The following is a 16052-nucleotide window of genomic DNA, read 5'->3' on the forward strand; positions in this document are numbered from 1 at the left end:
CCCTCTCTCTTCAACCCCGATCAGCCCCTGATCAGCCCTATCAGTTTCAGACACATTGGGTCTGATCATCTTAGACTCAGCCCACCTGAGGTGGTGTTTTTGCAAAACGGCTGAGCATTTCGTCCGGACTCTGTCTGATGTTTCTGTCATAGATAGTTTCTTGTTTCACAGATGCCCCAATTCATACCTCTGATGTAGCAGAGACCAAATGAAAGCCTGTTTTCAACTGCACATCAGGTCACATCTCCTCTGCCACATAGAGAAAAATGTTGATGAGAACTTTGATGAAACAAGAAGACCCTCTAATAAAAAAAAAAATTAAAATAAAATAAACCTGGGTTTGGGAATCAGAGAAAAAATTATTTACATTCATGTATGGATAACATGTCTAACAGCTTTATAGTATATGAATGGAAGGGAAAAAACGGGAGTGAAACTTTTGCTTTATAAAGCTGACAAAAGACAGGTAGAGTGACATTTGGCTTCCTGGCACGGCCAAAAAGGTCTCAGAAACATATGCCAGACGGACATTCACCATTATAGAAAGAAAAGCATCTATTTAAAACTTATCTATATATTATATGTCCATATAATGTTACATTTCTCGGGTCACCGGGGTATTTTCACATACAATTGTCGTTTGAGAAGTTTCTTTCTAACAAGCAGCAAGTAATTTTCCATAATAAAAGTTGAACTTTAGATTATACTCCCTACTGCCCTGCGCGGTGTAGTTTAGTGGTAACAACGCTAAACCCATTTCAAGAATTAGTCTGTTTAAAAAAAAAAAAAGTAAAAGCAGCGTTTTATTGAAGTTATTAATGCCGAATTAAATGGCAACCCACAACGATTCAATACGGATAGAAAGTATTTCTGTACCCGTTGTATCCACTTGCTAGCAAGGCCAAATTTAACTACAAGGTTTATCGACAAGGTTCAGCGAAACATTCTTCAAGCAAGATAAGCACGGAACGTTTTTTGGGGGGGGGGGGCTGGTTATATGACCGAGGCCTGGTTGCCTAATGTCGCTTGTGCAAATAAAAACAAATGGACAAAATTACGAATTTAACGGCGACATTTTGAAGGTAGCGGCATGCATTAATTTCACAGCTACGCAGTTACGACAGTAAGTTACTGTCAACCTAGAAAACATGTTTGAAGTAACGTTACCAGGTTGTTCAGCTACCTTCACATTTATATCGAGAAAGGAATTGAGATTTCAGTGGCTGCTAAATCGAGTCATTATCATGACAACAACACTCCCTTTCATATTGTATTATGTAACGGATTTTGGCACCATTGCACTCACCGTCCCCAGAACCCCCTCGGTGTGGTGTTTGTTTTTGTTGTTCTTCAGTTAGTTGACAGTTTAAGACACGCCCACCTTTCCGGAAGTGACGTTGCTTAAATGTCTTGTTTTTTCCCGTCTTCCTTACTGTACGTTATTTTCAAAACAAATAACCCAGGCATTAATGAGCCAAATAAACCCAGTGATTCTATGAAAAAGTAATATATATATTTCTTTTCTTTCCCCTGAAGTTGAAAACTTGATTCAGTTCAATGAATTGAAGGCAGTTGTACATCTCAGCAAGTTTACACAATATAGAGAGATACATTAAACGCCAAAATAAAGGTTGTTTACATTTGAAGTTCAGTGCAGTTATGGAAGGAAATCAATTATTTAGGTTATGTTAAAACATCACAAGAGAAAAATAATAAGTCCTGCATTAAGTATTATTTAGCAAAACGGTTTTACATTTACATCCTTAAGAGTGTAAACAAACCTAAAACATTACACTTCATAATGTGTTATTAATATTTAAATGTCGCACAACAAGTCATGTAGGTCAAAGACAACATGAAGTTCATCCTCTTGATGTAATTTCAATAAAACATACAGCTTGGCTTGTTTTTGTAAAAACGTCCAATATTATAAAAATAGTTCATTAAAAAAATAATTTGACTTAAGTTTGTATTAGTCATTTTTACAAATTAAAATACAGTATAGGCTACAAGATTTGCAATAGTAATATAGGCTTCATGAGAAGGGAAGAAGCTGGGTAAATTATTGTTTTCACCAAATATAGATATCCAATGTCTGAGTTACATCTGTATCTGTATTCATCCATTTGACTTATATTTAGAATGACTGGCAGCAGACCTAGTCTATTTGACTGTAGTTTTAGTTGAATAGGTCTACCACAAAATGCCACCAGATGGCAGTAGTGTTGTGTGCAGTAAAAAAGTTCAGTTGATCCTCTTTTTCCCTACCATTAAAAAAAAAAAAAAAAAAAAAAAAAAAAAAAAGGTTCAAAGTAAGAGACTGCCATGTATGTGGAGACTCTACTACCAAAAAGTACCAACACAACAATGCAAAATTCCTGCATTTAAAAACCTACCTCAGTAAAAGTACAGGAGTATCATCATCTGAATGCACTTAAAATTATTAAAGGAAAAATTGGCTTTTGACAGATATATTTGATATCCTATTATTACATTTAGTAATTAGTAGCTCCGGTTCCACCACATCCAGAAGATGTTCTATTGGGTTGAAATCTGGTGACTGTGGGGGCCATTTTAGTACAGCAAACTCATTGTCATGTTCAAGAAACCAATTTGAAATGATTCAAGCTTTGTGACATGGTGCATTATCCTGCTGGAAGTAGCCATCAGAGGATGGTGGTCATAAAGGGATGGACATGGTCAGAAACAGTGCTCAGGTAGGCTGTGGCATTTAAACGATGCCCAATTGGTACTAAGGGGCCTAAAGTGTGCCAAGAAAACATCCCTCACACCATTACACCACCACCACTAGCCTGCCCAGTGGTAACAAGGCATGACGGATCCATGTTCTCATTCTGTTTACGCCAAATTCTGACTCTACCATCTGAATGTCTCAACAGAAATAAGACCAGGCAACATTTTTACAGTCTTCAACTGTCCAATTTTGGTGAGCTTGTTCAAATTGTAGCCTCATTTTCCTATTTTTAGTGGAGATGAGTGGTACCCGGTGGGGTCTTCTGCTGGTGTAGCCCATCCGCCTCAAGGTTGTGCGTGTTGTGGCTTCAGAAATGCTTTGCTGCATACCTCGGTTGTAATGAGTGGTTATTTGAGTCAAAGTTGATCTATCAGCTTGAATCACTCTGCCCATTGTCCTCTGACCACTAGCATCAACGAGGCATTTTCACCCCCCAGGACTGCAGCATACTGGATGTTTTTACTTTTTCAGACCATTCTTTGTAAACCCTAGAAATGGTTGTGCGTGAAAAATGCCACATGTAGCCATGGTTAGGCTACAAAGCACTTGGTTATGGTTAGGTTAAGAAACCCTGGGTTATGGTTAGGCTAAAGAGCACTTGGTTATGGTTAGGTTAAAAAACATAGGGTTATGGTTAGACTAAAAAGCACTTTAAGTTCAGGTCAAGAAGCCATTTAATATTCCCTCTGGGTCCTAGTCTGGTTATTTCCTATTAAGTGACAGTCCGTCTTCAACACAATCTTATCAAGATTTAATGTGAATTGTAGGACACATCAGCAGTGGACCTCAGAGTCATCAGGTGTTTTGGCCATTATCACTGTACACCTTCATCCGAGGGTGGCCCTCCAGATGTTGATCAGACCCCGGAGTGTGTCCCATAGCCAATTGGAAACCTATTTCAAGGTTTAATCCCACTTTAAAAGATATATTTATATTTATTTAAAGTCTAGGTATAACAATACCTTAGTTATGAGACACCTCCTCAATATTATGTTAAAAATTAACATTAACTTTATGGGGCAAGTAACCATATTTAGTCACTTCCGTACACACTCAAAATGCCCTCCACCTGCCTCCATTTGGAGTTGTGGAGTCATGTGGTTTTCTCTCAGCCAATCAGGGGAGATCAAGCTATCTGACAGATATTGACATCATGGCATCTGAACAATCAGCAGTGGCCTGGAGCACCTCAAACTCAGCCATCTTGCAGAAATCATAAATATTGCTTTTTTGAACTTGGCTTCTCCCACAGCTATGGTAATAACATCATAACTAAACATGGTAAGTTGATGTAACTCACAAATTATTTGGTTGAATAGTTGTGTTAAAGATTGAGATTGTTGTTATTTGCACAGCATTTCTAGAAATTAGCTTAATGTTGGGCTGAAATCTAAATGCATCATATTTGATCATATGCCCCGTTCACCTAAGACTAGCATGAGTGGCACAAGTGTCCATTTTTAGACACATGTCTATGAATGTATGTTTTTTATTATAGTTAAATGGCATACATAGGTGCTTATTGTTAGTGTGAGGCCTAGTACTGTGTGAATTCATTTTAATTACTCAATATTGGTTTGTGATAAAACACAACTGAGTAAATATAAGTGGTGCTACCAGTAATTATAATAGAACATATAAAAACAGAAAAATCTATGTCAATACTCTTTTTTTTCCCAGTAGATCTAAATTACACTGTTGCTGTTTTCCTTTGGCTTAATATTGACTTAAAAGCATATTCCTTTTGCAGCTGTCTGCTCCGCTCTTTTATGGGGAGAGGGATACCGTTGTTGTTCCCGTAAACCCTGCCAGTGATGATGATAGCTCAGAGGAAGAAGACAACGATGTGGCAGATCCTGACTTCCTTCCACGCACCCACAACCTGGACATTGATGGCCCTTCTGCCAAAAGGAAGTGCATGGGGCCTGAAGTGGAGGTGCTTGTAGATGAGGACCTGGGCGAAAAGGATGACAATCAAGACCCGGCACCAACAGCAAAAAGGCCCACCAACAAAAGGAAGCCAGAACCCCAGTCCAGGTCAACCTTCTTCTAGAGGGTTCCCGGGGTTCTGTCTCCTGTTTGTTGGTGAGCCTTTTTGCTGTTGGTGCCAGCTCTTGTTTACCATCATTTTCGCCCAGGTCCTCATCTACAAGCACCTCCACTTCAGGCCCCATGCATTTCCTTTTGGCAGAAGGGCCATCAATGTCCAGGTTGTGGGTGCGTGGAAGGAAGGCAGGATCTGCCACATCGTTGTCTTCTTCCTCTGAGCTATCATCATCACTGGCAGGGTTTACAGGAACAACAACGGTATCTCTCTCCCCATAAAAGAGCCGAGCAGACAGCTGCAAAAGGTATATGATTTTAGTCAATATTAGGCCAATTCAGATTTTTAGAAATGCTATGCAAATAATCTCAAATTTTTAACACAACTTTTCAACCAAATAATTTGTGAGTTAAATAAATGTTCCTTGCAGGTTGTGTGTGTTTTTCACATATTTTTAAAATTCACTCTGGGTAATTTTTGTTCACCCTAGACGGGCAAGTGCTCATATATGGTAACTTCATTGACCTTGATTTGCAATGCAAACATGAAAAATATTGATAACTTTTTTTCAAGTGGATCTCCATTTTAACCACTTAGTTTAGTCTGCAATACAAATCTGTATCAATTTTTACACTGTATCATTTTTTTTTTTTATTTACCTTTTTGGACCATAACCACTTATTTAAATCAAACCACCTGAGAAGCTAACAGGGGAAATGTATTACTGTTGAAGGTATTACTGTTGGAAACTGCTAATGAATCATAAACATCTGAAATGTGAGAATGGGCCAAAAGCAAATTTTTTTTTTTTGCAGTAGCCAAAAAAGGTTGGAAACCACTAGTTAAATTTTATTTCATTTTTTTCCTCATTATCTGAAAAGTCACAACATTCGTCAAAAAAAAAGAAAAAAACAAAACAATTGTAACAACTATACATGCAGTGGAGTAGAAATATTAGGGCTCATAATATGAAAAATAAGGAACTCAAATTGTACTAATTAGTACTTGAGTAAATGTACTTGGTAACTTTCGACCCCTGTGATCAACTCATCGATTAGTAGTATTTATACAGTTTTAACGTAGCCTATTCTTTTAAAAAATACATAATTAAATAATAATTAAGAAGGCCAGCTCTGTTCTTCTTGGTTGCCCCCTTGACGCCGTGGAGGTGGCGGGTGACAGGAGGATAGCGGCAAAAGTATCCTCCATGATGGACGACTCCTCCCACCCCATGCAAGACACTGTCAGCACTGAACAGCTCCTTCAGTGACCGGCTGCTGCACCCGCGCTGCGTCATGGACAGATACCGCAGGTCTTCCCTGCCTGCTGCTGCCAGACTCTACGATCAGCACTGCCCCCAGTAGACCACATGGACAAAACACACACCACAACTGATAAAACATGTGACTGTGCAATACTGTGAATACATTTTATCTGTGGATTGTCACAAAGTGGCTGGTTTCATGGAAAAACTCAAACTGTGGGAGAGGAAAGCTACAGTAAAGGTGGGTGCCTTTGACAGGTTTCCTAGTTTGTCACAGTAGCTGGAAGAAAGTGAGGAGTTTAAAAGACGTCACAGCTGGTGCGTGATCACCTGACGGGCCTCTTACACAAGTTAGGCCGCTACTTCACTGCCGACAATGTAAGAAAACACAGCTTCTAAATAAAGGAAATCCTGTAAATACGTAATCAGGTGCTTTGACACGGAGAAGACCAGTGTTTTCTCTGAGCTATAAAAAGGAAGTTATGTCACCAGTGAGTCACCGGTCGCCGCCCTGCAGACATCTCGTGAAGACTCTCATAACTGACATGGAGACAATTAGGCTAATCCTCATGTTATTTAAATTCAACGATTATATATGCATTGCATCACACAAGTGTACTGTATAAGCATCTAACAAGAGTATTATAATACCGCTTTTATAACAATATAAACTAGGTATGGCACACGGTGTGAGAGTCACTAAGAGAAATCAGTCCAAAAAGAAAGCGGAAGATATGAGACAGGACGAGAAGGAGTGGCCAAACCCTCTCCTAATCCACAATGATCCCATGAGTCAGCCTTAGTCCAGATTATTCTACCAGTAGCTCACTGTCTGTGGGACGGAGGGAATATAAACAGAGGCAGAGGAGTTCAAAACCAGTGGCTGGATCTTTTAGTCTTGTAAACGCCAAAATTGAAATTTCTCCTTTTGTTTTTACTTTATTATTATTATTATTATTATTATTATTACTACTACTACTACAACAACAAAAACAACAACAACAACAACAGGGACAACAGCTGAGAGACATGGCACTTCTGAAGTCAGGCTGGCTGTGGAGACAGAGTGAGTACATACCGGAAGTTTAACTTTTTTTTTTAACAACTTTGGCTGTTATGAGGCACAATTACAATTTCTCCAATGTGAGGACTTTCAGTTTCTCCATCTCATTTAAAACGGGTTGGGTTTAGGAAAAGAACAACCGGTTGGGTTTAGGAAAAGAACAACCGGTTGGGTTTAGGAAAAGAACAACCGGTTGGGTTTAGGAAAGCAAGAAACGTGGAACGGACACAAAGTAAACGCCACACGTGGGACGCGATCCCCGCTCTCCTGGGTGAAAGACCTGTGTTTTACCAATCCTCCCTACGCGGATTTTCGCCCTTTCATACTACTCACTACGGTGTCAATTCACACACAATTGCAAGGTAATGTAACTCAATGGAGGCCAAACAGCATTGATAAACACGCTAAAAAGTGAGTATGCATCTTGATAACATACCAATAACGGCATACGAATTGGCGTGACATACATACGCCACTTCATGAGATCAGTCTGGATATGGCAACCTTGAAGTTGATACTAAGGAGAGAAATGCCGTACAGTTCAGTAGTTTAAAAACACATTCAACATGCAGGTGCTGTAGCACTGTAGGCGCCCCCTATTGCCACGAAAAACGAAAGACCGAAATCCTTCATCCCTGTCTCCGTTCATGCCCTAACTGCTGATGGATGAGGAGGTAACTGCTGCTGTTGACAAGTCAATTACCTTAATAAAGATGATGATGGCACAGTAATAATGGAGGTATAGAATATAACATTTGTAGAGATGATCTTGCATGGTGACGCCAATGGCCAGAGTCATAGAGATGAGTCATGTTCTGTTGATGGTGGTGATGTATGTTACATTGGAAATGGGAATGTTGCTAGGTGACAATATTCAATGTTCATTATGTTATTTATAGCCCATGTGGGGTTATGGCGGACGCGTAAGCCTGTTCCAGAGGAGCTTAAAACGACTCGAGACAATTCTCCACTGTGCACAGGTGTAAGCCACCCCGGGCATGTGTTTATATCAACTGCTGTACGTTTCTATGTTATGCTGCGTTTGTATACTTGCACAAATTTCCCACTCGGGGCAAATAATACATTGACCTGACTTGACATTCTTAACATATTTGCCGATACAGATATTTCTTTAATTAGCTTATATTAACTGATTGATCTGTCACGCTGAAATATGTGCTAATATTTGTGTGGTTTTAAGATTTTTTTTTTTCACATCTTATTTTAGATGAAAAACAAAATACACCGCACCTTAAGTTTATCATTCATTATACATTCAGAGATATTTTTGTCTAAGGTGGACTGACGCGACTGGACTTCAGACATACTGAGCATTTTCTAGGAAGTGAAACCTGTACCTGTTGTGAAATTCCAACTTTTGTAACTTCTAATGCCATTAATTGTCCCTGGCCATGTCCTTAAGTGGCTTACCCAGGATAGTCCATGGAGATTTATCTGCTGGGAAACACAATTACAAAACTAACACGCAAGATTTGGTTTTTGAGATAAAGGCTTACAGTAGGAGGGTGTTTTACAAATGAACACCCCTTGAACTTGTTGTTAGCTTTGCTAGCTTGATTTAAGAAGGGAATAAATCATAGTAAAAGTTGCTTACATACCTATTAACGTGATTGATCACAGTACTGACTCAATTATTTTATCAACCCTCAATTTGTGCTAAATTTGATATTTTTACTAATTGCCCCTTAAAAGACAAACTCTAATGGTACACTGTGACATGTGTCTTTTCTCTAGCTTCGGTCCTAAAACGCTGGAAGTTAAACTGGTGTGACCTTTGGATAGATGGGAGTCTTTGCTTCTATAAGACCGACAGCAGGCGAGACCTGGAGCATCGCATCTGCCTCAAGACAACATGCATAGATGTCAGATCTGGCCTGGAATGTGAAGGTAAGGCGCGCTGACATTTAGACTTTTCGGCAGGTACATTCTTTTGAGACAACAAGCATTGCTCAAACCCATAAACTTTCATCTTAAAGCTGCACCGACAATCTTTTTTTTTTTTTTTTTTTACAATGTCACAATCCCAATTTAGTAGTCATTTAGTGACAAACCAAATGAATGATGAAATGAAAACGAAAAACGTATAAACCCACTAGGGCTGCAACAAATGATTAATTTCATTCGATTAATCGATTAGTTGTTTGGTCTAAAAAATGTCAAAAAAAAATGGTGAAAAATGTTGATCACTGTTTACCAAATAGTTAATATGTAGTATATACTGCATTCAATTATTAATTATGGAACTGGAACACTTCTTTTGTTTGACAATTGCTCTGCAGAGGCAGTTAGCAGCCAGGCAGTATGCTACTATTTTACAGAACAAGATGTGCCCTGCAGCACAAATACAGTGCCTTCACCACACGTCTTTATTGCAAGGATAACAATATATACAACTTAAGAAAAATGAAAAGCAGTTTTCACAAAAATAGCCTTTTGTGGCCTCCCAATTCTCAGATCCATACATCCCTAAAGCTTTTTATGGTGTTAAAACAGGGCAACATGACTGAAGCTCTTCTGAAGGCTAACAATGGCCTACCAGAGATGCACACAAGTCTCTGAGCTAGAATCCAAGTCAAGTCTCAAGTCTCTGAGCTAGAGTCTAGGGACCCTATCTTGCAACTGGCGCAGCGCAAAGCCCGACGCAAGTGTTTTTGCTTGTTTAAGACCGACGCAGTTGTCAATTTCCCGTCCGGCGCCCACGTCCTTTAAATAGCAAATGCACCTGCGCCCATCTTTACGCCCATGGGCATGCTGGTCTTACAGGGAGGTGTGTTCAGGTGAATTCTTGGCGTATTGTTATCTTGAGACTGCGGGAAGTGAAAACCTCAAGTCTCAAACTCTACTACTACTTCTTCTTGTTTGTTCCGTCTGTTCATTAAGTAATGATGATAAACACCAAAATCTGTTTGATTGACATGAGACTACTATTTTCCCCACTTAGAAAATATTTTTTCATTTTTGTAAATCTTATAAAAAAAATGAGCATCCACTTGTTTCTCTGTCTTTGAGTTGAATTGGAGTTTAATGATAATTAGGTGTGTTTAATTGTACACACGTACACTTAATGCATGATCTTCCATCTTAGTCTGAGGTTTTGACTGACCGAAGACTAACATGCTCATGAATGAGTTGTTTTTGGGCTGTACTGTATAGGTGTGACTCCACCAGAGAGTAATCCCAGGGAGAATCTCATTGTGGTTCAGCTCGCAAGCGGCTCGTCAGTCAACCTGTGTGCCAACAGCGAAGATGAATCCATGTAGGTACCCTCGCTTCACTCCTGTCTTGTCTGCTCTGCCTCCCTCTACAACTATCCATCAGTTCCTCATTCCTGTTCATGTATTTTTCAGAGCGTGGAAACTGACTCTGCTTGACACCAGGAGAAACCCGGTAAGTGATCCACTGTTCTCCGTAAGAGCTGAAACATGATGTGTTCACTCTCAGTGGGGTTTGCTAAAAGTTTTCCTTTCTGTAGGTGTTCACATACGACCCATACGATGACTCCTACCAAGCTGTCCCTATCAACAGCCACCATACTGTCTACATCACACCTGGAGCAGGACCAGGTGAGTTACCATAGCGATGCAGGACACAAAAAAAGATAACCTTAAAATACAGGGTTTTTACTGCATGGAGGATTGTGTTTGTTTCCCCCCTCCCCCAGCCCCAAAGGAAAATCACCCGCACTAAAATGATAAGAATTGAGAATAAAAGTAGCAATTTACCAAACAACTATTGAAGGAGCAGAACATAAAAATGTGAATATGAGAGCTAATCTCAGTTTCATCTCCAGAATCAGGCTGTATAGCCTACCAGATTCTCTTAAATATTATTATTTTGTGATCCAGTTTTGTTAATTGGGGTTTTATTTACTCAAGCATAAATACACATTAATTATAAATAACAGGTAAATGCATAGGTAAACAGATCACGCAGTGCTACACCCCCCCAAAAGGCCAATTCAGCCATATAGACTCAAAATATCAAAATGTATTCAATTTGGACTGCTCTAAGACCACCACAATAAAATGATTTCACTATTTCCCCATCACATTTTTTTTTCCAAGTAGTGTTGGAAGTTAACTGCACAAATATTAAAAACACAAAAGATTTAAAAACATTTGTTTGTTTCTAGTAAACTGAATGCAACAAGTTAACAGTTTCACAGTCAGTGTTCCTTAAAAAAAAAAAAACACATGCCATTCAACAATGAGCACCATGGCGGGTGTTGCTGTATTAATTATACACAAGCGACAAAGAAAGAGTGTCCTATAACCCAGACAGACACCATGTTGGATTATAAGCAATATAAACCCAACAAGCGGGTGCGTTTACCAAACGCAGCGTAACATATACACTAAACTGACCTCTCTGCGGATCCTTGGCTGCCGCTGCCTCGTCCTCCTCCTCCTAAGTACCTTCCTGACGATTATGACAACGCAACATAATCTGAATTTCAGTTTCTGTTTCATCTTTTCGGCCACCACGTTTAAACTTTTCAACCCTTTTCAGTATCCGCCACGTTTCCCCCTTTCCCCACACACACACACACACACACACACACACACACACACACACACACACACACACACACACACACACACACACACACACACACACACACACACACACCTGCTGGGCGCGCAGCCTAATTAAACTGCGGAGCGTTCGATTTGTGTCACTTCGCCGGGCGGTGCGTTAAATCAGTAATTGATAAAGTAATATAAACAGAGGTGTCAAAAGTATTCACATTCATTACTCAAGTAGAAGTATAGATACTAGGGTTTGAAAAGACTTTTGTAGAAGTTGAAGTATCAACTCAAGCTTTTTACTTAAGTAAAAGTGTAAAAGTACTGGTTTCAAAACTACTTAAAGTATAAAAGTAAAAGTAATGTAAGGCAGAGATCTTCAACCAGGGGTCCTCAGAGTCATTGCAGGGGGCCTCCAAATTATTGTACATTTTTGAGTCTTTAAAAAAATAAAATAAAATGCCTTAACATAATTCCAACATATTATTAGCAAATATAAATTCCCACTGATTATATGCTTACTGGCCTATAGGTAAGGTAGTCACTAAGATATCAGCCCACAGATACAGTTAATCCTAGATTTACTATGCCACATACAGTATGTCACATACAGTATGTAACATTAAAATATGATTTGTAAAATCATGCCAACAATTAATATTTTAATAGCTTATGACAAAAGGTATGTAAGAAGGCTTTAGGTTACCCTAACAGTTATTGTAGGCCCAGTTTAATATGCAACATAATTTCATACAATATGTTGGGGGTCCCTGCTACATCTCACTTTAAGTTAAGGGGTCCTTGGCTTAAAAAACGTTGATGACCCCTGATGTAAGGGGGGGAAATGCCATTAAGGACAACAGCTTAACTCTAAAACGCGGGACAAAATCATATGACTATAATAATGTTATATTAAAATCATACCTGCAAACTCAGAAGGGCTGAAAAAAGGTGACACGTAGGCTACATCTCTTCTGTGTTTTTCAGACAACGGCAGCTACAGTCTGGTGTCAGACTCCTCTCCAGTGAAATATAGACACACTTTTACACCGTTTAGCTCTCAGCATTTTATCATGTTTACTCCATCTTCTAGCTAACGCTAGGCTAACCTGCTTCCAACTGTAGTGTTGACTAGCGTCCCGTGCGGCGATGTTCAGTTCCCTCTAACGTCCGTTTTCGGAGCATCGCGCAGGCACCTAAGGCACCGAAATCCGTGTTGCTATTCTGTCCGGTAGATAACGGTCGTTAAGGCACCGGTGGCGTATTAGCACCGGGTCTGTACAGGTGTTATGGATCGCGTACAAACCAATAGGGTGTCGGAATAGCTATGTTTATACTTCTCATCCAACCACAATCAAATTCACTCTCTCCGGATGGAGCGATTTGGATAGGTTTTTTTTGTGTGTGTTTTTTTGAACGATGATTGACGAGCTGGAATGAAAACAAGCCGAACTGAAATATGAGTAACGAGGCTATTTTTAAAATGTAAGGAGTAGAAAGTACAGATAATTGCTTGAAAATGTAAGGAGTAGAAGTAAAAAGTATGCTGTAAAATAATTACTCCAGTAAAGTATAGATACCCAAAATTTCTACTTAAGTAAGGTAACGAAGTATTTGTACTTCGTTACTTGACACCTCTGAATATAAAGCAACCTTTTATTTATTAAAAAATGTGTTTTACCTATGTCAAGCTACAATACTAACAGCAATATTAGAGAGCCAAAATCCAAATGAGTCCTTTGAAAACAGATGGCATTTTATTAAGTGTGATATTAATCATTAGGCAATGCCTCCTCCTGCTTGTACATCTTTGATTTCAACCTGCTAACTGACCTTCTAAGGTTTGTTGTGTGTACATTTGTGGTAATCTTTTAACACATCTTTATTTAGGAATATGTATCATAGAATATCAACTGAAATAATAAAAGTATATAAGACACTGTCACAAGATGAAGTAACAATGCCGGAGCCACCTTATAATCAGTGTACATTTACATTTCATTAATGTAGGATTGTTAATGGTAAAAGCAGAATTTTTCTGCTGTTCTGAATCAGAGTTAAACACCTCCTTTACTCTGATTTGCCAAGCAGGGATCAGCCAACAAGTTGACCGTAAACATTAAATGTGTCTTCCCTCTGTCTTTTCTCTAAGGAACCCACCAGGTGGTTGTTCAAAGGGACCCATTTAATGGAGTGGCGGAGCATCTAGCACTGGGATTACTGGCAGGCATGGCAGCAGGGACAGCCATGCGATCCTTCCTTTGGATGCCCATCTTTTTCTGCTGATGATCTCCATTACTGACATGACAACACCGTGCACGGCATGTTTGTCACCACGGACTGGGAGCCTGACATGAGCATGTGTAGAAAGCCCCCACCCCATCTCCCATGTAGCATCTCTTTTCAAATCACGTCTTGTTCTGTTTTTATTCATATGTGCATGTTTGCGTATAAGACTTAAGAAGCTGAAAAGCACTATGTATTTATGTGTTATTCCTGCTTGTATAGCACACGGAATCTACTCATGAGCATTTGCAAACGCCAGGAAGTCAATTTTGTATCTGAATGTTCTTTAATCTGCTGCCTGAATTTTACACCTAAGAGATTGGTAAAAGTGTAGCATGTACTTGAAAATAAATTGATGTATTAAAATATAATTAGGGATGGTAATCTAAAATCATTGTTTGGTTGCATACAACTAATAAACCATGAATATAATTTTTTGTTGTTGCTCTATTGATCTAGTTTGATAAAACAATCCCAACTCAGGGTCGACCAACTTTTTAACCGAGCTGTCAACCATATTACAAGGTCTTCATCAGTGGATGGAGCTTTGTCAGTTGCCATGGAGATAGAGTAGATCTGTTGACACACAAGCTCTGCAACTGTTATGATTTCCTCCATAGCCTTTTTGGGACTTCTAAGCTGTGTTCAAAACCGTTCCCTCATTCACTCACTCACTATTCCCTAGTGTTTATTAAATAGTGAACTATATATACTATGTATAGGGAACGGCCAAACAAGATTTCGGGCACTCACTAGAAATATCATATGTGTCAGTGGAGGCGCCGGTTATTTGTGTGACTGAGGCGGGCGCACCCAGCATCATGTAAACAAACCGTAACAAAAGGACTTATAATACGTCACTGAAACAAACCGAGCACTCAGGAGAATAGTAAAAAGTTGTATGTATGTTGCATGTTACATTTTCAATGTTTAGAAATGAAAGTCCGCTCCATTTTTCCTTTTCAGTTTTCGCGGGTGCTTCTGCTTCTTCTTCTCCGGCGGGAAAACATGACCGCGTTGCATTGTGGTATACGGGAGACAAATGTAGGGTTCATTATATGCAAGAGGGTAAGCTTCTCCTTGGAACGCGCAGCTCCTATGGCGCCATTTTGATGCTACCAAGCCATCACCTCCCTTTAGCATTCCACTGACTGCCATTCATTTTGGCGCCACTTTGACAGCGAATAACTTTACATCTGAAGCGTTTAAAGACTTTATTTGTCCAATGTTTATTTCTAAAGAAACACAACAGTGTATAAAAGGCTCCATTACCTTGTATGGCTTGTATGTTATGGCTCCGTAGCAGACGTTTCTGTAAAAATAGGCTAACGATTGTGTCATAACCACGCAACTTACTGTCGCACAGTAGAGAAATTACCGTATAATACAGGAGAAGCTCACAGGCAGTTTCGACTCACGTTAGCTGTTTAAGTTAACTAGCATTTTAGTTAGCAATAATTAGCCTGTGCCCATGTTATCTCCTTACATATACCTACGCTCTCCGTCTCTGTAAGATTGGGAATGATTGAGGTTTCTCTTGGCACAGCTACCAGAAGAATTACAACTTTCAGACAAGTTGCTCACGTCACATCTACGTCTTCAAGCTCAGTTGGAAGCTGCTCAGTAACGCTCAGCCATCACCGGAAAAGTGCTTCTAATAGACTTCACTGGTCTCCATCCAGAGCAACGGGATCTGTTGGTCCATTTTATATATGTCAATTATCGTATGTACACTTAAATTAGCAGTGCATTGAGGGTATTTTATAGTGAACTGTATAGTGAATTATATTAACCAGGAAGAATTCGATCACAACTACAAAATTGCGAACACACTATATAGTGCACTATTTCCGTCACAGGGAACGGTTTCGAACACAGCTCGTCTGTGCTGGCTAAGCAGGTTACATGTGCTGAAGAAGACGTGTGTGATACGGTTGAAAGCTCAGGAAAGAGGTAATAACTGGACGCTGGACGCTAAACTTCAATGTTTAACTATTTCAGCCATCATGAGAAGCTTCCGGGCATCCTCATTCTGCTGATCCATGACAAAAATGGGGCTTGAAAGCTCCAGACAAAGCGTGTAAGTGGACCTT

The 16052-nt window shown here is 39.5% G+C and overlaps 2 protein-coding genes across 5 annotated transcripts in view; one reads left to right on the forward strand and one right to left on the reverse strand.

Moving 5' to 3' along the window:
* Window positions 1-11668, reverse strand: part of LOC114566607 (tubulin-specific chaperone cofactor E-like protein) — a 25402-nt gene extending 13734 nt beyond the window's left edge. Inside the window, exon 1 of one of the 4 annotated variants that reach the window (XM_028595187.1) lies at window positions 11512-11668. The gene's annotated coding sequence lies outside the window, so the exon portion shown is untranslated. The other 3 variants (XM_028595186.1, XM_028595185.1, XM_028595188.1) reach the window with 3 other exon arrangements.
* Window positions 6741-14284, forward strand: plekhb1 (pleckstrin homology domain containing B1). Its single transcript, XM_028594562.1, has 6 exons — window positions 6741-6855; window positions 8882-9034; window positions 10301-10403; window positions 10495-10534; window positions 10620-10710; window positions 13826-14284. The coding sequence occupies exons 1-6, from the start codon at window positions 6741-6743 to the stop codon at window positions 13957-13959; spliced, it is 636 nt and encodes a 211-aa protein (XP_028450363.1). The 3' UTR covers window positions 13960-14284.
* The last annotated feature ends 1768 nt before the right edge of the window (window positions 14285-16052 follow it).

Source organism: Perca flavescens, chromosome 13, assembly GCF_004354835.1.
Source record: "Perca flavescens isolate YP-PL-M2 chromosome 13, PFLA_1.0, whole genome shotgun sequence".
Lineage (NCBI taxonomy): Eukaryota > Metazoa > Chordata > Actinopteri > Perciformes > Percidae > Perca > Perca flavescens.

Bases quoted from the DNA above. Each gene is read 5' to 3' on its own strand.
- plekhb1 (XM_028594562.1), top strand. From the start codon at position 6,741: ATGGCACACGGTGTGAGAGTCACTAAGAGAAATCAGTCCAAAAAGAAA. The intron at 6,856-8,881 runs GTCAGCCTTAGT...TCTTTTCTCTAG, and splicing joins AATCCACAATGATCCCATGA to CTTCGGTCCTAAAACGCTGG. The intron at 9,035-10,300 runs GTAAGGCGCGCT...TGTACTGTATAG, and splicing joins ATCTGGCCTGGAATGTGAAG to GTGTGACTCCACCAGAGAGT.